Raw genomic sequence first — 16,570 nt, 5'->3', positions numbered from 1 at the left:
TGAACTCCTATGCTCAAGCCTCCTGAATAGCTCAAATTATAGGCATGTGCCAGTTTCTGGCTTCAAGATACATTAAGTGAAAAAATGAGGTTATAAAATAATGTATAGCAATAGTTGCATTATCTTTAAAAAGGCATTTGTATACACATGTATGTTTTTGTACATGTTGAAAAGCAGTGTAATTTTTCCATATGTTTCAAAATTTTTTATAAAGATTAACCTTCAGTTTGCAACATTTAAAACTCAAAAAGTGTTAAAGAATACACAGTGAAAAATCTTGTTCCCATCTGTCTTCCTTTGTTCTCCTCATAGACTATCATCACCCTTGTTTTCATTCCAGAGATAAATGTATTCAAGCAAATAAATATATTTGTTGTATATTTTATGCTTGTTGCACCAACTTTTTAACAGTGGTTATCTCTGGAATATTGGATGGAGAAGTGAGAAAGAAATTTTTCACTTAAGTAGCATTTGTTGTATGTGCAATAAACATGTATTAGTTTTCTTTCTTGTTTTCTGTTCTTAGGGTGTTAAATCTACGATCTTGCACATGCCAAGCAAGGGCTGTACCACTGAGGTACATCACCAGCATAATGGAAGTCGTTTTGAAATATGCCACAGCAAGGACCGGGAATATAGCTCAGTGGCATAAGTGCTAGCCTGGCAAGTGCAAGATCCTGAGTACAAAAAAAAAAAAAAGAAAGAAACAAAGAAACAAAGAAAGAAAAAATAAATAAATCATGCCACAGCACACTGGCAGGATTTTATTATGTTCTCCTGACTACTCAAATACTTGAGTTTAAGTGATCCTTTGGCTCAGCTTCCTGTGTAGCTGGGAAAATGATCATTTGCCTCTGTAGCCAGCATTACTTTTTCCAAAATTAATTTTATTGGTACACTTCTGATACGTAATGATCACATTCATTGTAGGGAATTTGTGCCTGTATGTAATACATCTTAGTTCTTTTTTTTTCCTCCATCCCCTTCCCCTCCCTTCAACCCTTCTTGCCCTCTTTTTTTTAAAATCCACTTTATTTCAAAGAGAAAAATAAATAAAGCAAATTTCAAAACACAACAATCAGGGGTCAACAATGATATGTACATTGTGCATTGCTGTCCCCAAATGAGTCACTTACAGCACAAGACATCTGCTTTGAATTGTACAAACAGTACCAGTGCAAACCTTTCTTTTCAGTGAACTGAGAAATCAGTAGTATAATTATGTTAACTATATATATATTGTGTGTGTATGTGTGTGTGTGTGTGTATGTGTGTGTAGTTTCAACTTCTTACACTAGGAAGACAATATGAGTTTACACATGCATGTCTGATTTATTTCACTTATGAGTATGGTCTCAAGTTACACATTTACACATTTATTTTTTTTTTATTTTTTATTTTTTTGTCTTTTTCGTTTTTATTGGTACCAGGGATCGAACTCACGACTGCCTGCTTGCAAGGCAGGTGCTTATGCTGCTGAGCTAAATCCCCAGCCCCACATTTACACATTTATATAAGTCTCAAGTTTGTCCTTTATGGCTGAGGTTGTACTCCATAGTATAGAAGTACCACATCTTTTTTTTTTTTTTTTTGTCTTTTTCTTTTTTATCGGTATCGGGAATCGAACTCACGACTGCCTGCTTGCAAGGCAGGCGCTTATGCCGCTGAGCTAAATCCCCAGCCCCCAGAAGTACCACATCTTTTTTATCCATGAGCATTTAGTCAGCCAATGGGCATTTAGGTTGTTTCCAACCCCTAGCTATTACAAATTGTGCTTTCTTGTCCCCTCTTTATTTATAAAATTTTGTTTCCATTTTTTCCCTTCTAGTCTCTTTTTTTCCCTTTTCCCTTTCTTACCTTTCCCCTTCTCCCAAAATCTTTTTTTTTTTTTTTTTGAGGCAAGGTCTCACTATACAGTTCAGACTGCTTTCAGACTTGTTCTCTAGCCCACCTCAACCTTGAACTCATAATCCTATTGTCTCAGTTACCCAAGTGCTGGTATTACATGTGTGTGCTACAATACTAGCTTTAAAATAATTTTCAGTGAACATTTTCTAAAAGAAATCTGCTAACAATATTGTGGTCTTGGTAATCAGCCAAACCTAGTTGAAATTCCAGCTCTGAACCATTCATTGTGTGACCTTGGCCAATTAAGGAACCCTTCTATAGCTTAGTGTCAAGATGAAATTTACCTTTATCTTAGAATTGTTAGGAGATTAAGTGAGATAATATATGTAATTTTCTTATCATAGAGCCTGGCACATAATAGATTTTTATTTAATAAATGAACTTAATAAGTCGGTTGATAAAGATGGAAATGAAATGTGGTGATGATACGGATATGGCCAGAAGCTAAGTTGTTCGTCAGTAAATCATGACATATATAGAAAAGCACAGGAAGAAGAGGGAAATAAGGGCTATTATCTAGATATTCAGGACATTAGACAGTAGCAGTCTAGAGCCAAGTGCAGAGTACAAACAATGTAGGAACACAAATAATAACAGCCCCTTTGGGCCAGGTGTGGTGGTGCACACCTGTAATCCCAGCACTCTGGAGACTGAAACAGGAGGATTACTTAGAGGTCAAAGCCAGCCTCAGCTACAAAGCAAGTTCAAGGTCAGCCTGTACTACACAGCAAAACCCTGTCTCCAAAACACACCCACATGCAGAAAGAAAATGAGTGCAAATGAATATAAGAGATCTTTCTTGAGGCAAAAGAAATGTTTTAAAATCAGATTCTTTAATTTACTAAAATGCATCTAACTGTACACTTGAAACAAGTTAATTTTGTTGCATATAAATTATACTTCAAAAGATGTCATTCATAAGTGGAATCTAAAATAGCTGATTTTAAATAAGTTGAGAGCAGAATACTGCTTACCAGAAAAAGGAGAATAGGAAGAAGGGGGAGGAAAGATGCCAATCAAAGGGTAAAATGTTATTGTTTCACAGAAGTAGTAACTTTTGCTATTCTATAGTACAGCAGGGTGAATATAACTAACTGTAATACATCATATATCTCATGACAGAAGACAGGAATTTTAATATATTCACTATAATGAAATAATTACTGTGAGTGAATCACTGTAATATGCTATGAATTGAAACATAACATGGTACCTCATAAGTATGAACAAATGTTATGTGTGAATTGAAAAAATCTATGTATATAAAGAAAATGGAAAAAAGCTCAGTGGTGGCTTAGACAATCCTGTTATACCTGGTGAACAATATGAAATAAAAAGAAATGAATGGGTTGGAGGGTTTGGCTCAGAGATAGAGCAACTGCCTAGCATGCCAGCACTACAAAAAAGGAGTTTCCCAATAAACTTAGTAAAAAGACTTTCTACTAAAAAAAAAAAAAAAAAAAAAAAAAACTTTCTGGTAAATTAGTACGTTTGCCCATTCAGCAAATAGTCACTTTGTTAAAATGTCTTTCAGTGAATTGAGATTACTAAACTGACCTGTTTAGGCCAGGCAAGATGACGCATGCCCATAATCTCAGCTCTTAGGAGGCTGAGGTAGGAGGAATGCTATGAGTTTAAGGCCAGCCTCAGTTACAAAGTGTGTTTAAGGCCAGTCTGAACTACATAGTGAAACCCTGTCTCAAAAAGACAAAAAAATAAATAAACTGGCCTATTTTCTATGTCACATTTTTTTTTGTCTTTTTGAGACAGGGTCTTGCTATGCAGTTCAGGCTGGCCCTGAAATCACTTTGTAGCCCAGGCTGGTCTCAAACTTGCAGCAGTCCTTCTGCCTCCATATGTTATACAGTTATTGGGAGAATTAAAAGAGCTAATGCAGAGCCTGTAGCATAACAAGTACTCAATGATAACTAAGTTATCTATTTTCACCCAAGCAAAATGATGGTAACAATACCTACTCTGAGGGTTGCTGTGAGCCCTAAATAATATGTAAATAACCAAGATAGAGTTGGACATATAGCAAATGTTCAATAAATGATACATTTCCTCTCAGATTTTTTATTAACTTCTAATTATGAAAATCTTCAAACTTCATCTATCATACAGCTAAGCTTCAACAATTATAAACATACAGCCATTTTTGTTTCATCTATACCTCACTCCCCATAAAACACTGAACTTTGAGAAAAGCATCTGTAAAATACTTTCATCTTCTCGGTTCACCAGATAGCAGCTTCTGGCAGCTATAGCAGATAGCAAGAGCAATGAGAAAAAGATGGCAGAGGGGAAATATATCTCACTGTATCCTAAATAGCCTTTATAAAAAGGACTGAGGATTATCATCCTCAATGGTTTTTTCTCTCCAGGAGTGTTAGACAAAAGCAGTGCTCAATATTTTCTCTGATCTTACTTTTTAGTAGCTGGGCTCTTGGACCACCAAGAATAATTTTGTTGCTTTCAGAATTTACTGTACTCTCCCTATTCTCTTATTTTCTTCAGATCGATATGCTACATTCTGTCTTATATTCAAAAACCACCTTTTTCTACAAAGGGGCTTTTTTGTGGAGTGTTGTTGTTATTGTTTTCAGACAGATTCTTGTTAAGTGGTTCAGGCTGGTCTTGAACTCCCTCTGTAGCCCAGGCTGGCCTCGAACTCATGATGATCCTCCTGCCTCAGCCTCCTAAGTGCAGGATTACTGGCATGCACCACCACACCTAACTGTCATTACCCTTTGTTGAAAGTTTTATACTTTCTCCCATTGAATTCTTTGGCAAAAATCAGTTTGTTTTTGATACAAAGTTTCACTGTGTAGCTCAGGCTAGCTTTGAACTCATTATATAGCCCAGGCTGACCTCAAACTCACAGTGATCTTCCTGCCTCAGACTCTCAAGTGGTGGCATTACAGGTGTATGCCACCATGCCTAGTTGATTGATTGGCCATAAATTGAAGAGTTTATAGTGAACTCACAGTTCTGTTTGATTCATCTGTCTGCCCTTATTCCAATATTACATTACCTTGGTTACTAGAGCTTTGTTGTAGTAGGTTTTGCAATTCAATGGTATAAGTCCTCTGACTTTGTTCAAGATAGTGTTAGCTTTTTAGGTCTTTTGTGTGTTCCTGTATCTTTTATTGCCAGTTTTTAAAATTTCTACAAAGAAGCATGAATTTGATAAGAGTTGCGTTGAATTTATGGATCAATTTGGAAAGAATTGCCATTTTAATTTGTTGTTTTTTGTGGTGCTAGAGATTAAACCCAGGTCCTCATATATATCAAACACATGTCCTACCATGGGGCTACATCTTCAGCCTTGCCATTCGAGTAGTATACATGACTTTTAAAAATGTCTGTTTCCCTTTATCTTTAGTACAAAGAGGATAAAAAGCTTATCGAAGTCTCGGAGAGCCAAAATTGCAAAGAAGACAAGACTGGTGGCAGAACAAGTGATGGAAGATGAATTTGACCTGGATTCAGATGATGACCTTCAGATTGATGAGAGATTGGGAAAAGAGAAGGCAGCCCTGATAATAAGACCAAGTGTGTATCTGTCTCTTCTTTATTTTTCCTTGTGGTTATTGCTTCTAAGAAATTTATAATCTTATTTTTTTTCCTCTGGGTGTTTGACTCAGATGCTAATTTTGCTTCATAGTAAATATATCCCCCCCTTTTGTTTTAAGAATTTTCTCGGAAGTTGCCTCGAGCAAAACCTTGCTCTGATCCTAACAGAATTCGTGAACCTGGAGAAGTTGAGTTTGATATTGAGGTAGGAGTCTACCCTGTATCTGGTCTTCTGTTCATTTTGGTCGTAAGAGACAGGAGACATACTGTCATTCTGGTTGAGGAAGGTTAAAGACATCCTATATATTTAATGCAAATATTTATTAAGTAGAAGATGGCTAAGTGCTACTGAGCATATAAGTGGAAAATTATAATTTAGTTGAAATATTTAAAAAATAATTAATGCCGAATAAAATAAAAAGTATGTTCTAGTAAAAACACTCAATATGATTTGAAGTATTTAATATGATCTTGCACAAACTTTTTCTTCATTAAGTCCTTGTTTCTTTATCTGTAAAACAGGAGTTACAGTACTTCCCAAAGATGCCACGTAAGCTGGACATGTTGATACATGCCTGTAAATCTAGTATTCTGGGAGGCTGAGGCAGGGATATTGCAACTTTGAGTCTAGTCTGGGCAACCTAGCAGTAGCACAGCGAGATCCTGTCTCCAAAAAATAGAGTGGGGACTGGGGAGATAGTTTACTATTAGGACCCTGGGTTCAATCAGTACTAAAGAAAAGCCATGAAAATTAAGATGGAAAAATGAATATTTTGCCTTGCGTAGTGCTTGTTCTATACTCTCATAAGATATTAGAAGTTAAACTGTCAGCCCTATATTGGGGCCTTATGAGACCACCCTGGGATAGTTGAGGTGATATGTTCTTTCCCAACAGGAAGACTATACAACAGATGAAGACATGGTGGAGGGGGTTGAAGGCAAGCTTGGGAATGGGAGTGGAGCTGGTGGAATTCTTGATCTGCTCAAGGCCAGCAGGCAGGTGGGGGGACCTGACTATGCTGCTCTCAGGTGAGTATTAGCTTTTATCTCTCCTCTCCAGGTTACTAGATGACCCCCACCCCTTCTTGACCAAAAATTTAGTTGAGGCAATTTAAGTGGACAAAGAATTATCCAGGGCATTTGGGTTGAAGGGATAAAATAAATGTGAAACTTGTTCTGAGGAACTTAAGATCTGATAGTGAAAGGATAGATGTATAGACCTCCATGGGGAATCAATTTTAGGTGCTTTGGAAGTTGGAAGAAGGGCTGGATGAGTCACATAAGAAGAACTTGAAAAATAAAAGGAAAGATTGTAGCATGGGTGAACAGTCAAAGAAGAGTGTGCCCCTTTTTTGCCATCTTGTCTGCTGTCTATGAAGAGACATGAGGCTTCTTAGGAACTGGATTTTCATGAAAACAATCTTTGATACTATCTTGGTCTTTTAGCTTGATTTCTAGTTTTTCACCTTGGGTGGATTTTTCTTTCTTCCCACTTTGATACCCAAAACTATTGTCCCTTTTCTCTGACTATTCTGATGACTGATTTCTTCTGACAACTAGAGAAACTCTTTCAGCATTTCTCCTCTGTCCCTTGCAGCGAGGCCCCAGCCTCCCCCAGCACTCAGGAGGCCATCCAGGGCATGCTGTGTATGGCCAACCTGCAGTCCTCATCGTCTTCTCCGGCTACCTCCAGCCTGCAGGCCTGGTGGACCGGGGGGCAGGACCGAAGCAGTGGGAGCTCCAGCAGTGGGCTGGGCACAGTGTCTAGCAGTCCTGCTTCCCAGCGCACCCCAGGGAAGCGGCCCATCAAGCGGCCAGCATACTGGAGAACCGAAAGCGAGGAGGAGGAGGAGAATGCCAGTCTGGATGAACAGGACAGCTTGGGAGCATGCTTCAAGGACGCAGAGTATAGTAAGGGCAGCTAAGCACATGGGTTTAGGCCAGAAGGGCTCCCCTCAGCCCCAGTCTTAATTTGAACCCAAAAGAGGGCAGGGTATAGAGAGGAGTGGGCTGATATTAAGCTCAATCCTTAGTTTCTCTGAGCCATGCTTTTTACTCTATAAAGTGTGGCTTCTTAATGCAAGAATTGGAGACTGTGTTTGCACAGAGCACCAAAACCAGTGTCTTGTTCATGGAATGCACTCAAAAAATGATAGCTTTTATAATTAGCTATCATCTGTTTTTGATACTGTTCAACTTTTATTCTGACTACCCCTTTCCCCCCCTTTTACTTACTTTACTTATGCCACCTGCATTGTTTATGTTCTGTACCAGTCAGCTTATCCCTTACAAGGGTATATACAGTCAGCTCTCCATATGGATTGCATGGTTATGGGTTCAGCCAACTGTTGAACAAAATATTTGGAAAACAGTTACATCTGAACTAAACATATATAGACTTTTATCTTGTGTTTTCCTAAACAGTGTAACAGCTCTTTACATAGCATTGATATTGTATTAGGTATTGCAAACAATTAGAGTTGATTTGAAGTATGTAGGAGGATATGGTAGGATATACGCAAATACTATGTATTAAAGGACTTAAGCATCTGCAGATTTTGTTTGGGGATGGGTTTTTTGGATCCAGTCCCCAATAATACTAAAAGACTACTGTACTAACCTTTCAGTGAACTTTGTACCTTTAAGAAACAATCCTAAAATAAAATAGCCAGGTATGCTGTTGCACTTGCAAGCCCAGCATTCTGGGAGGGTGAGGAAGGAGGATCACAAGGTTGATTGTAGCTTGGGTGACTTAGCAAAACCTTGTCCCAAAATAAAAACTAAGGGCTGAGTATAGAGTTCATTGCAAAGGCGTTGGGTTCAATACCCCCAAAAATCCCTCTTTAAAGATAAGATTTATTGAATGCTCTAATATATAAAACTCTTTTTTCTATGATGCTAGTAACTATGATGTAGGTTTTCATTTTAATATTTTCAAAAGATATACAAATATACTTAATGTTCATTGATCAAAATCAGAACAAACTAAGGCAGAAGTCCTCATGACTAACACTTATCTTACTTTGAGTCTACTTTGATGTATACTTTTTTATTGTGCTTACATGCATGTAGGTATACATGGAGGTGGTTTTGTTTCCTGTTTGTGGTTCTGTGACTCGCTTGGACATCTTTCAACATTGGTATATGGAGATCTACTTGTTGCATAACATTTATAGAGATCATATGTTTAACCATTTATTGATTGACATTTAGTTATTTCAAAGTTTTTTCTCTTAATGCTGCATAAAGATCCTTATAATGTTTGCACTTGTGTGCCAGTTACTATTTTCCTAGGGTAGATATAAATGTGTTAGGTTGGTGATTATATACAAGTAAATGTTAATAGTCCGAAATTCCCCTCCAAAAGTGTCAATATATAAACAGTGTATAAGAAATACCTGTTTCCCTATAGCCTTATCAGCAGTGAATATTAGCAGCCTTTTTAATGCCATGGCAAAAGATGGTGTTCCAGTTTGTTTTATATGTTTCTTGGCTCTTTATTCTTTTTTTGTGAATTATCTATTCAAAAGTTTACCCATTTTTCTGTTGTAATTTTTTCTGACTGATTTGTAGGAGTTCTTTATATAGTCTGGGTTTTGGCAGATTTTTTTGTATATTCTGGATAAGTTGAAAAATATTTTTTGTTAGAGAGACACATCATATTTTGTCCCTTGTGTTTATGCATAATTACGTGTAATATAGCTTCAGTGGGGAGAAGAAGGAAAGGTAAGGGTAAGAAGCAGGACAGTCTGATTCTGGGGCTATTCATCTTCCCCATAAAAATTGTAGCCTGCTGGCTACTTCCCTGCCTTACTTCTTGTGTTCTTTGCATTATAGTTAAGTGACCTCTATATAGCATGAAGGATAGCATCACTTTCTTTCGATCTATCTATCTATTTATTTATTTGAGACAGGGTCTTGCTGTGTAGTTCAGGATGGCCTTGACCTCATCGTATTCCAGGCTAATGTCAATCTCATGATAGTCCTCCTGCCTCAGCTTCTTGAATACTGAGTTTCCGTAACACTTACAATTAAAATCTAACTTTCAGTGGTGGTCATTAGAATTCTGTGTGATCTGCTTCTGTCTTCCTTTCTACCTTTTTCTTTCATCTCTGCCAGTTTCTTACTTTGACTGCTTTCAGTTCATACCTCAAGACCTTTTCACCGGCTGGTTCCTCCCCACCAGAATGCTCTTTTTCAGCTCTTTTTATTTTTTGGTACCAAGAATCTAACTTGGGACCTTGCACTTGCCAGGTATGTGTCATACTGTTAAGCTATACACCCAACCCCTTCTCAGCTCTTTTATAGAAAAAAATTTTATCATATTTGCAGCATGTGGAAGATCAGAATAATGAGTTGTAGGAATTTGGTACATGCATATAATGTATTTTTAATCCTATATCCTGATTCCCTTCCTCAACTTCAATAGTCTATCTTCTATTTTCCTGTTACCTTTTAATTAATTATAGTAATCGATTAGTTTTTAGATTTCCCATATAAGAGAAATACGACATTTAAATTTCTGAATCTGGCTTGTAACTCTTAAAATAATGTCCTTCCAGTATTATCCATTTTCCTGAAAATTACATGATTTCATTCTTCTTTATGACTGAATAATATTTATATACATATATCACATTTTCTTTTTCCATTTATCTGTTGAAGGGCATCTATAGGCGGTTTTCATTGCTTTGTTATTGTGAGTTATCTTGCTATAGACATGGGTATGCATGTATCATTATATTATGACTTTAGTTCTTTTGGAAATATACCCAGGAGTATACCTGGATCAAATGGTGTTTCTGTTTTTAGTTTCCGAGGGATCTCCATAGTGATTTATGTAGTGGTTGTATTTTACTGGTTTGCACTCCGACCAACAGAATAAAGTGTCCCTCCCATATCTGCCAGAATTCATTGCTGATGATAGTTACTTTGACTAAGCTGAGGTGGAATCTCAAAATAGTTTTGTTTATTTTGTTCTGATTTTTGAGCCCAGGCTGGCCTCAAACTTGTGGCAGTCCTCGTTCTTGTTTCCTAAGTGCACTGAATTTCAGGTATGCACCATCACACCTGGCTCAAAATAATTTCAACTTGCATTTCCCTAATATGGCTAATATGTTGAACATTTTTTCATGTCCTTGTTGACCATTTATACTTCTTTTGAAATTTATATTTAGTTTATTTCCCTTTTTTATTTTGGGGGGGTTAATTTTTAAAAATTGTTTATATATTCTGTATATTAATCTTCTATCAGAAGAGTAGCTAGCAAAAATTTTTCTATTATTCTGTAGCTTGTCTTTTCATTGTGGTTTTTTTTTTCCAGTGAAAAAGCTTTTTAATTTGATGTAATCCCATTTGTTGATTCTCAATATTATTTCCTCTGCTGCTGAAGTCCTATTCAGGAATTTTTTTTGCCTGTCCTTATGGCTATATTATCTTTCACAGTTTGAAGTTTCTGTTTTTATAGATTTTTTATCTGTGTTTATTTTAATTAATTAATTAATTAATTAAGTTTTGGTACTGGGGATTGAACTCATTATCTTGTGCTTGCCAGACAGGCGCTTATGCTGCTGAGCTAAATTCCCAGCTCCTTGATTTAATTTTAGTATAGGCTGAGAGACAGGATTCTAGTTTAAATAGAGAACTTTATTATAATCATCTTGGTTAATTTTTATAGATTTTACTTTATGGTTTGGCTAAGACTTCCACCTTAAACTTGTATGAGAGATAAGTTTTAGGTCTTTAGGGTTAAGTTTTGTAAATTGTGGGAGAAAGGACTCAAACTTTTTCCCACATGGATAGTGACTTATCCCAATGCTATTTATTGACTGGTTCATTATCAGCCTCATGACTTAAAGTCCTATCTTTCTCATAAACTAAATTCTCATTTATATGTATGTATTTATTTTGCTATCATTGTTCCACATCTGTGCTTTAGTAGCCATGTTACTTTGACAAGTGAGTTAACATCTCTTTGCTTCTAAAATGATAAATTATCTACTTCAATTATTTATGAAGATTAAATGTAATATACATAAAATAATTTAAAAGATTGCGCAGCACATGAACACATACTGTGTGTTCTATATTATTTTTATTCTGTTCCATAAAATCAATCCATCTATTCTTATGGCGGTATGCGCACACCTTCTGTAGAACTTGCCTTGCACATGAGAACACAGGTGTTTATTCAGTAAGCCTATCATCTCTATGGTATACTGTGATTTGAGATATGCCAGATTTCCTGGGTCACTCAGCCTGTCTTCAGCAGCAGTCACTTTGACCTAAAACTACAACATCTGGACTGGTTTAATCAGTCCTCTCTAAACAAACAGCTTATTCAGCCTCTGCTTCCCTTTTCTCTGCCGTACTTTGTCTAACCACACTGGGAAGATAATTAAAAGGAAGAAACCTTACTTGTTATTTTCCAAAATTTCTAAACTATTACTGTATTGAGCATATTCTATTCCAGATGAATTTTAGAATCAACTTGTAAAATTCCATGAGCAATTCTGTTTCTCCCTTTTTTGCTTTCTGTGCCTTCCTTCTTCTCTCCCTCCCTTCCCTCCTTTCCCTCCCTTCCCTCCTTTCCCTCCATCCCTTCCTTCCTCCCTGCCTCCTTTGCTGTGCTGGATTTGAAACCAGGGTCTGATCTGTACAATATCTTTAGCCCTTTTTAAAAGCTTTATTTTGATACAGGGTTAAGTTGCTCAAAGTGGTCTTGAACTTACTTTCTTCCTGGCTTAGTCTCCCAGTGTGATGCAATTACAGCCTTGTGTCACCATACCTGGCTCTGTTAGGAATTTTTTGTACAGATTAATTTATGGAGATAGACATCTTTTACCACAGTCATTTCTGCTATAATGAGATATATATGTTCCTTTCTCTTTTTAAATTTTTTTTCTTTCTTTTTGAGGTGGTTTTGCTGCATAGTTCAGGCTGGCCTTGAACTCACTGTATAGCCCAGTCTGGCCTGAAATTCACAGCAATCCTCCTGCATCAGCTTCTCACGTACTGGGATTACAGGGGTGCCACCATGCCCAACAATGTATGAATTTCTTGAAGTTCATCTGTGTCATTCAAATAGATGGATCTTCTGTAGCTTTAAACCCTTGGACTCAGGTTTCCTCCTTTAGGTTGTGGAGTTTTGAGGGCAATTTGTTTAAAGTAGGTATCAGCTTCATTGAACTAAAATCTGATCCATGATCTAGTCTTCATCAGTGTTCTTCTCTTTTTCTGTAGTGCTCAGGATTGAAACTAGGGCCTTGTGCATGCTAGGAAAGTGCTTTACCAGCCCTTCTCTCTTCCCTCTGCATTTCCCTTTCCCCTTATCTCCTTGTCTTCCTTTTTTTCCTCTCTCTCCCTTTTCCTCTCATCTCCTCTCTCTTGCTTTTTATGTGGTACTGGGGATTGAACCCAGAATCTTGCACTGAGGTACATCCCAAGTCGTTTGTTATTTTGCAATAGGTTTGAAGTAAGATGCTAATTTTCCCAGGCTAGATTCAAATTTACATTCCTTCTGCCTTTGCCTCCCAGAGACCTGGAATTATTCATATTCTTTTTTTGTAATTTCTTCATAAATTCAGCCAGCTTTCTGTCCCACCAGAACTTAATTGATTGGAGGTGCTATTATAGACTTTTTAGCTTTTGTCTCTATGTTTTTCATATGTTAAAGATTTCTCTGTAGTTGTGAGAAACTCCACCACTAATTGTTTAAGAAGTGTGTGCTAGGGGAAATTGATTTGGAGCCAGTACAACTTGTGGGTAGTATTGAAATTATTTTTAGCTATACCTTTTGGATAACAGCAGTGGCAAAATAGCATCCTGCCTTTCTATCATCAAGCATGGTCCATCTCTTTATATATTTTCTATCATCAAGCATGGTCCATCTCTTTATATATTTAGGTATTCTTGCATAACTCTTCTGTGGCTTATTTCTTCTTCAGTTTGTTCCTAAGCATTTTTTTTGGTTCCTGTTTAACACCTTCTTGTGTATTACTTTTTAAAATTGCCTTATTGTTAGAATGAAGGAAAACAGTTGGTTTTTGTATTTTCGTCCTGCACTGGATTGCCTTACTGTACTCATTTTAGTTCTGTTAGTTTCAGTTAATTGTCTTGAGTTCTTGAAGTGATTTATGCATCCTGTAATACTTTGCTGCTTTTGCCATAAGAAAATAATACAAACTAGGTGACTTTAATAACAGAAATTTATTTTCTTACAGTTCTGGAATATAGAAGCCCAAGATCAAAGTGCCAGGAAGGTTGATTTGCCCAGAGACGTCCCTCCTTGGCTTACACATGGCCTCCCTTCTTGTCTTTTCACATGGTTTCCCTGTGTATGTAGGCCCCTGATTTCTTTGTGTCCTAATGTCTTGTATAGACAAGTCAAATTAGTAAGGCCCATCCTAACAGCATCATTTAAATCTATTTACCTCCTTAAAGATCTTATCTTCAAATACATTTTGCATTCTGATATACTGGGGGTTAGGGAGTCAATATACGAATTTTGGGCAAAACACAGTTCAATCTATAACTTCCCCTTTCCAGTATCTCTATCTCTAGCTTAATTTTATTGCAACATTTAGTTGTCATGGTGATAGTAAGCAACATTGTGCTGTTTCTGATTAAAAAAGTATCGTTGGTATTTCTCTAATTGTGTATAGGTGTTTGTTAGACCACTCTCATAAAGTTCAGGGGATTCTGGCTATTTGAGAGATTTCTGTTTAAGATTGATGAATATTAGGTTTTCATGAATGGATTTTTTGGCGTAGTTTGACTTAAATACATATTTTTTTCTGTTAATTTCTTAGTGGTAATTTATATTAATAGAATTACTGATTTTGAGTCAACATTTTTTCTTTACTATTCATTCATGGCTTTTAATAATAGTTTCTCTATTTACTTGATTATTTCAAATACTAGTTATCAATCCTTTCTAATGTTTGGTATTTGTTTACTATTTTTTCTGATTTTTCATCCTTTTTTTGAAATGTTTTTTGTTTAACATTGTGGATTGAAAGCATTATTCATTTATTTTTAAACTATCTTTTCGTAAAGTTTTAAAATTTTTGTGTTTTTAATTAACATGAATTAAATTTGACGTTTTCACTTATACATTTATATTCTTAAAATCGCCACCATCAGCCCTGAGTATACTTCAATCATTCCTGTGCTCTTTTATGTTACTTTCTCTCCCTTTGTAGTCCTCTCTACTCTTAGCCTCTGTCAACCACTAATCTTCTCTTTTATCACTGTGGCTTTGCCTTTGTCCCAGTGTCATAAAAATGAAATTATGCAGGGAAGAATATCTTGAGCCTAACATCTTTTATTCAGCATAATGCCATGGTTACCCATAGTGATGGGTCATTTTATATTCCTAGCAGCTGTGCGTAAGAGTTCCACTTTTCTGCACACTCACCAGTGTTTAAGATTATTTGTTTGTATATTTATTTTAGTCATCTAAGATGTATATAGTGATATCATTAGTAACTCATCTGATGACTGATGATGTTGAACATTCTGTGCGTTTACCTTTTGTATAGTCTCTTTTTTGAAGTATCTGTAGGCAGACATTTCGAATGAATTTTGCCTGCTTTCAAATTGGGTGTTTTCCATTAACTTTTGAACTTCGAAAAAAATGTATATAATGTAGGATAAGCCCCTTGTCAGATTGGTAAATTGTGAATATTTTCTCCCAGATTGTAGTTTGTCTTTCATTTTCTTAACCCAAACTATCATAAAGATATTTTCTATCAGTTTTATCTTCTGTGTATTTTTTATATCCCACTTCACATCGTTTGTACAAACCTACATTATGACAACATTCTTCCATTTTTTTCATCTTAAAAGTTTCATAACTTTAGGTTTTACATTTGGATTCTTGATCCATTTTGAGTAAATTTTTATATATAGTGTGATACTTAGGATACGGTATATGCTTCTCTTTTATTTTGGTGGAATGTATAGTTATTCTAACTCCACTTTTGAAAAGATTTTCTTAAATGAATTCCATGTACACTTTTGCCACAATTGGCATAGTTTTATAGATGTATTTTTTGATTTATTATTTTATTCTAATATCTTACAGTCATGATTATTTTAACTTCATAGTAATTCTTAAAGTTGAGTGATATTTCTTCAATTTTGTCTTCCTATATACATTTTAGAATGATCAGAATTCACAAAAAAGTTTTACTAGGATTTCGGTTGAAATTATCTTAAAACTACAGGCCAATTTAGGAGGGAATTGACGTCTTTATTCTTTATTGAGATGAAATTTACCTAACACATGGCCATTTTAAAGTTAGTATTCAGTAACATTTAGTGCTTTTACAGTAGTACAACTGCCACCTTTATTTCTGTGACATTTTCTTCATTTCAGAAAAATATTTCATATCCCTTAAGTACCTTTTCTCCGTTTCCCCATCTTATCATCCTATGGTAATCACTAATTTGCTTTTAGTTTCTGTTGATTGGCTTATCAATCTATATATTATCTAAAAAGTCATAAATAAGTGATCTTTTGCATCTGATTTTTTTCAGCATAATGTTTTCAAGGTTCATGCAAGCTGTATGATGTATCAGTACTCTGTTCCTTTTTATGGCTAAATAATAGTCATCGTATGGATATACCATAATTTGTTTATCTATTTGTCTGCTAATGGAATTTTAGTTATTCTGAGCCTTTTGGCTATTAGGAATAATTCTACATTTTTGTACATATTAGCTGGAAGACTTACGTTTTCCTTTCTTTTTGCCTATATCTAGGATTAGAATTGCATTTAACTCCTTAATCAGACTACCTTGCACAGCAGCTACAAGAGATGTGCCATCTTAAATATATTGAGTCTTTCAATCTGTATACATTGTATGTGCCTGGCTTGGTACCACTACCATGTCCAGCTTGGTACCTTTTTTTTTAAACCTTTGCTTTCTAATTTTCTATAACTAGTATATATAAATATAATTGATTGTGTGTGTTCTTGTCTTGCAACCTTAGGAAACTCATGCATTAGTTTTAGGATTATATTATATTTTCTTGGGATTTTTCTGTACAGTTAATCATGTTGTATGGAAGAAAGAAGAG

At 35.8% G+C, this 16,570-nt stretch overlaps 1 protein-coding gene across 8 annotated transcripts in view; it reads left to right on the top strand.

Moving 5' to 3' along the window:
• Phf8 (PHD finger protein 8) overlaps positions 1–16,570 on the top strand; it is a 147,530-nt gene that overhangs the window by 75,902 nt on the left and 55,058 nt on the right. For all 8 annotated transcript variants that reach the window (XR_010046551.1, XM_023561305.2, XM_063245936.1 and 5 more), the window contains 4 exons: positions 5,294–5,463; positions 5,604–5,689; positions 6,380–6,513; positions 7,082–7,395. Coding sequence is in view for 7 of the 8 variants with exons in the window: in XM_023561305.2 (XP_023417073.1) it covers positions 5,294–5,463; positions 5,604–5,689; positions 6,380–6,513; positions 7,082–7,395 (704 nt within the window). In the remaining variant the exon portion in view is untranslated. The remainder of the gene's footprint in view (positions 1–5,293; positions 5,464–5,603; positions 5,690–6,379; positions 6,514–7,081; positions 7,396–16,570) is intronic.

This window comes from Cavia porcellus, unplaced genomic scaffold (genome assembly GCF_034190915.1).
Source record: "Cavia porcellus strain 051 isolate PalLab524CR breed Dunkin Hartley unplaced genomic scaffold, mCavPor4.1 scaffold_3, whole genome shotgun sequence".
Lineage (NCBI taxonomy): Eukaryota > Metazoa > Chordata > Mammalia > Rodentia > Caviidae > Cavia > Cavia porcellus.
Note: the sequence above shows the minus strand (reverse complement) of the source record. Positions and strands in the feature narration are given on the sequence as shown.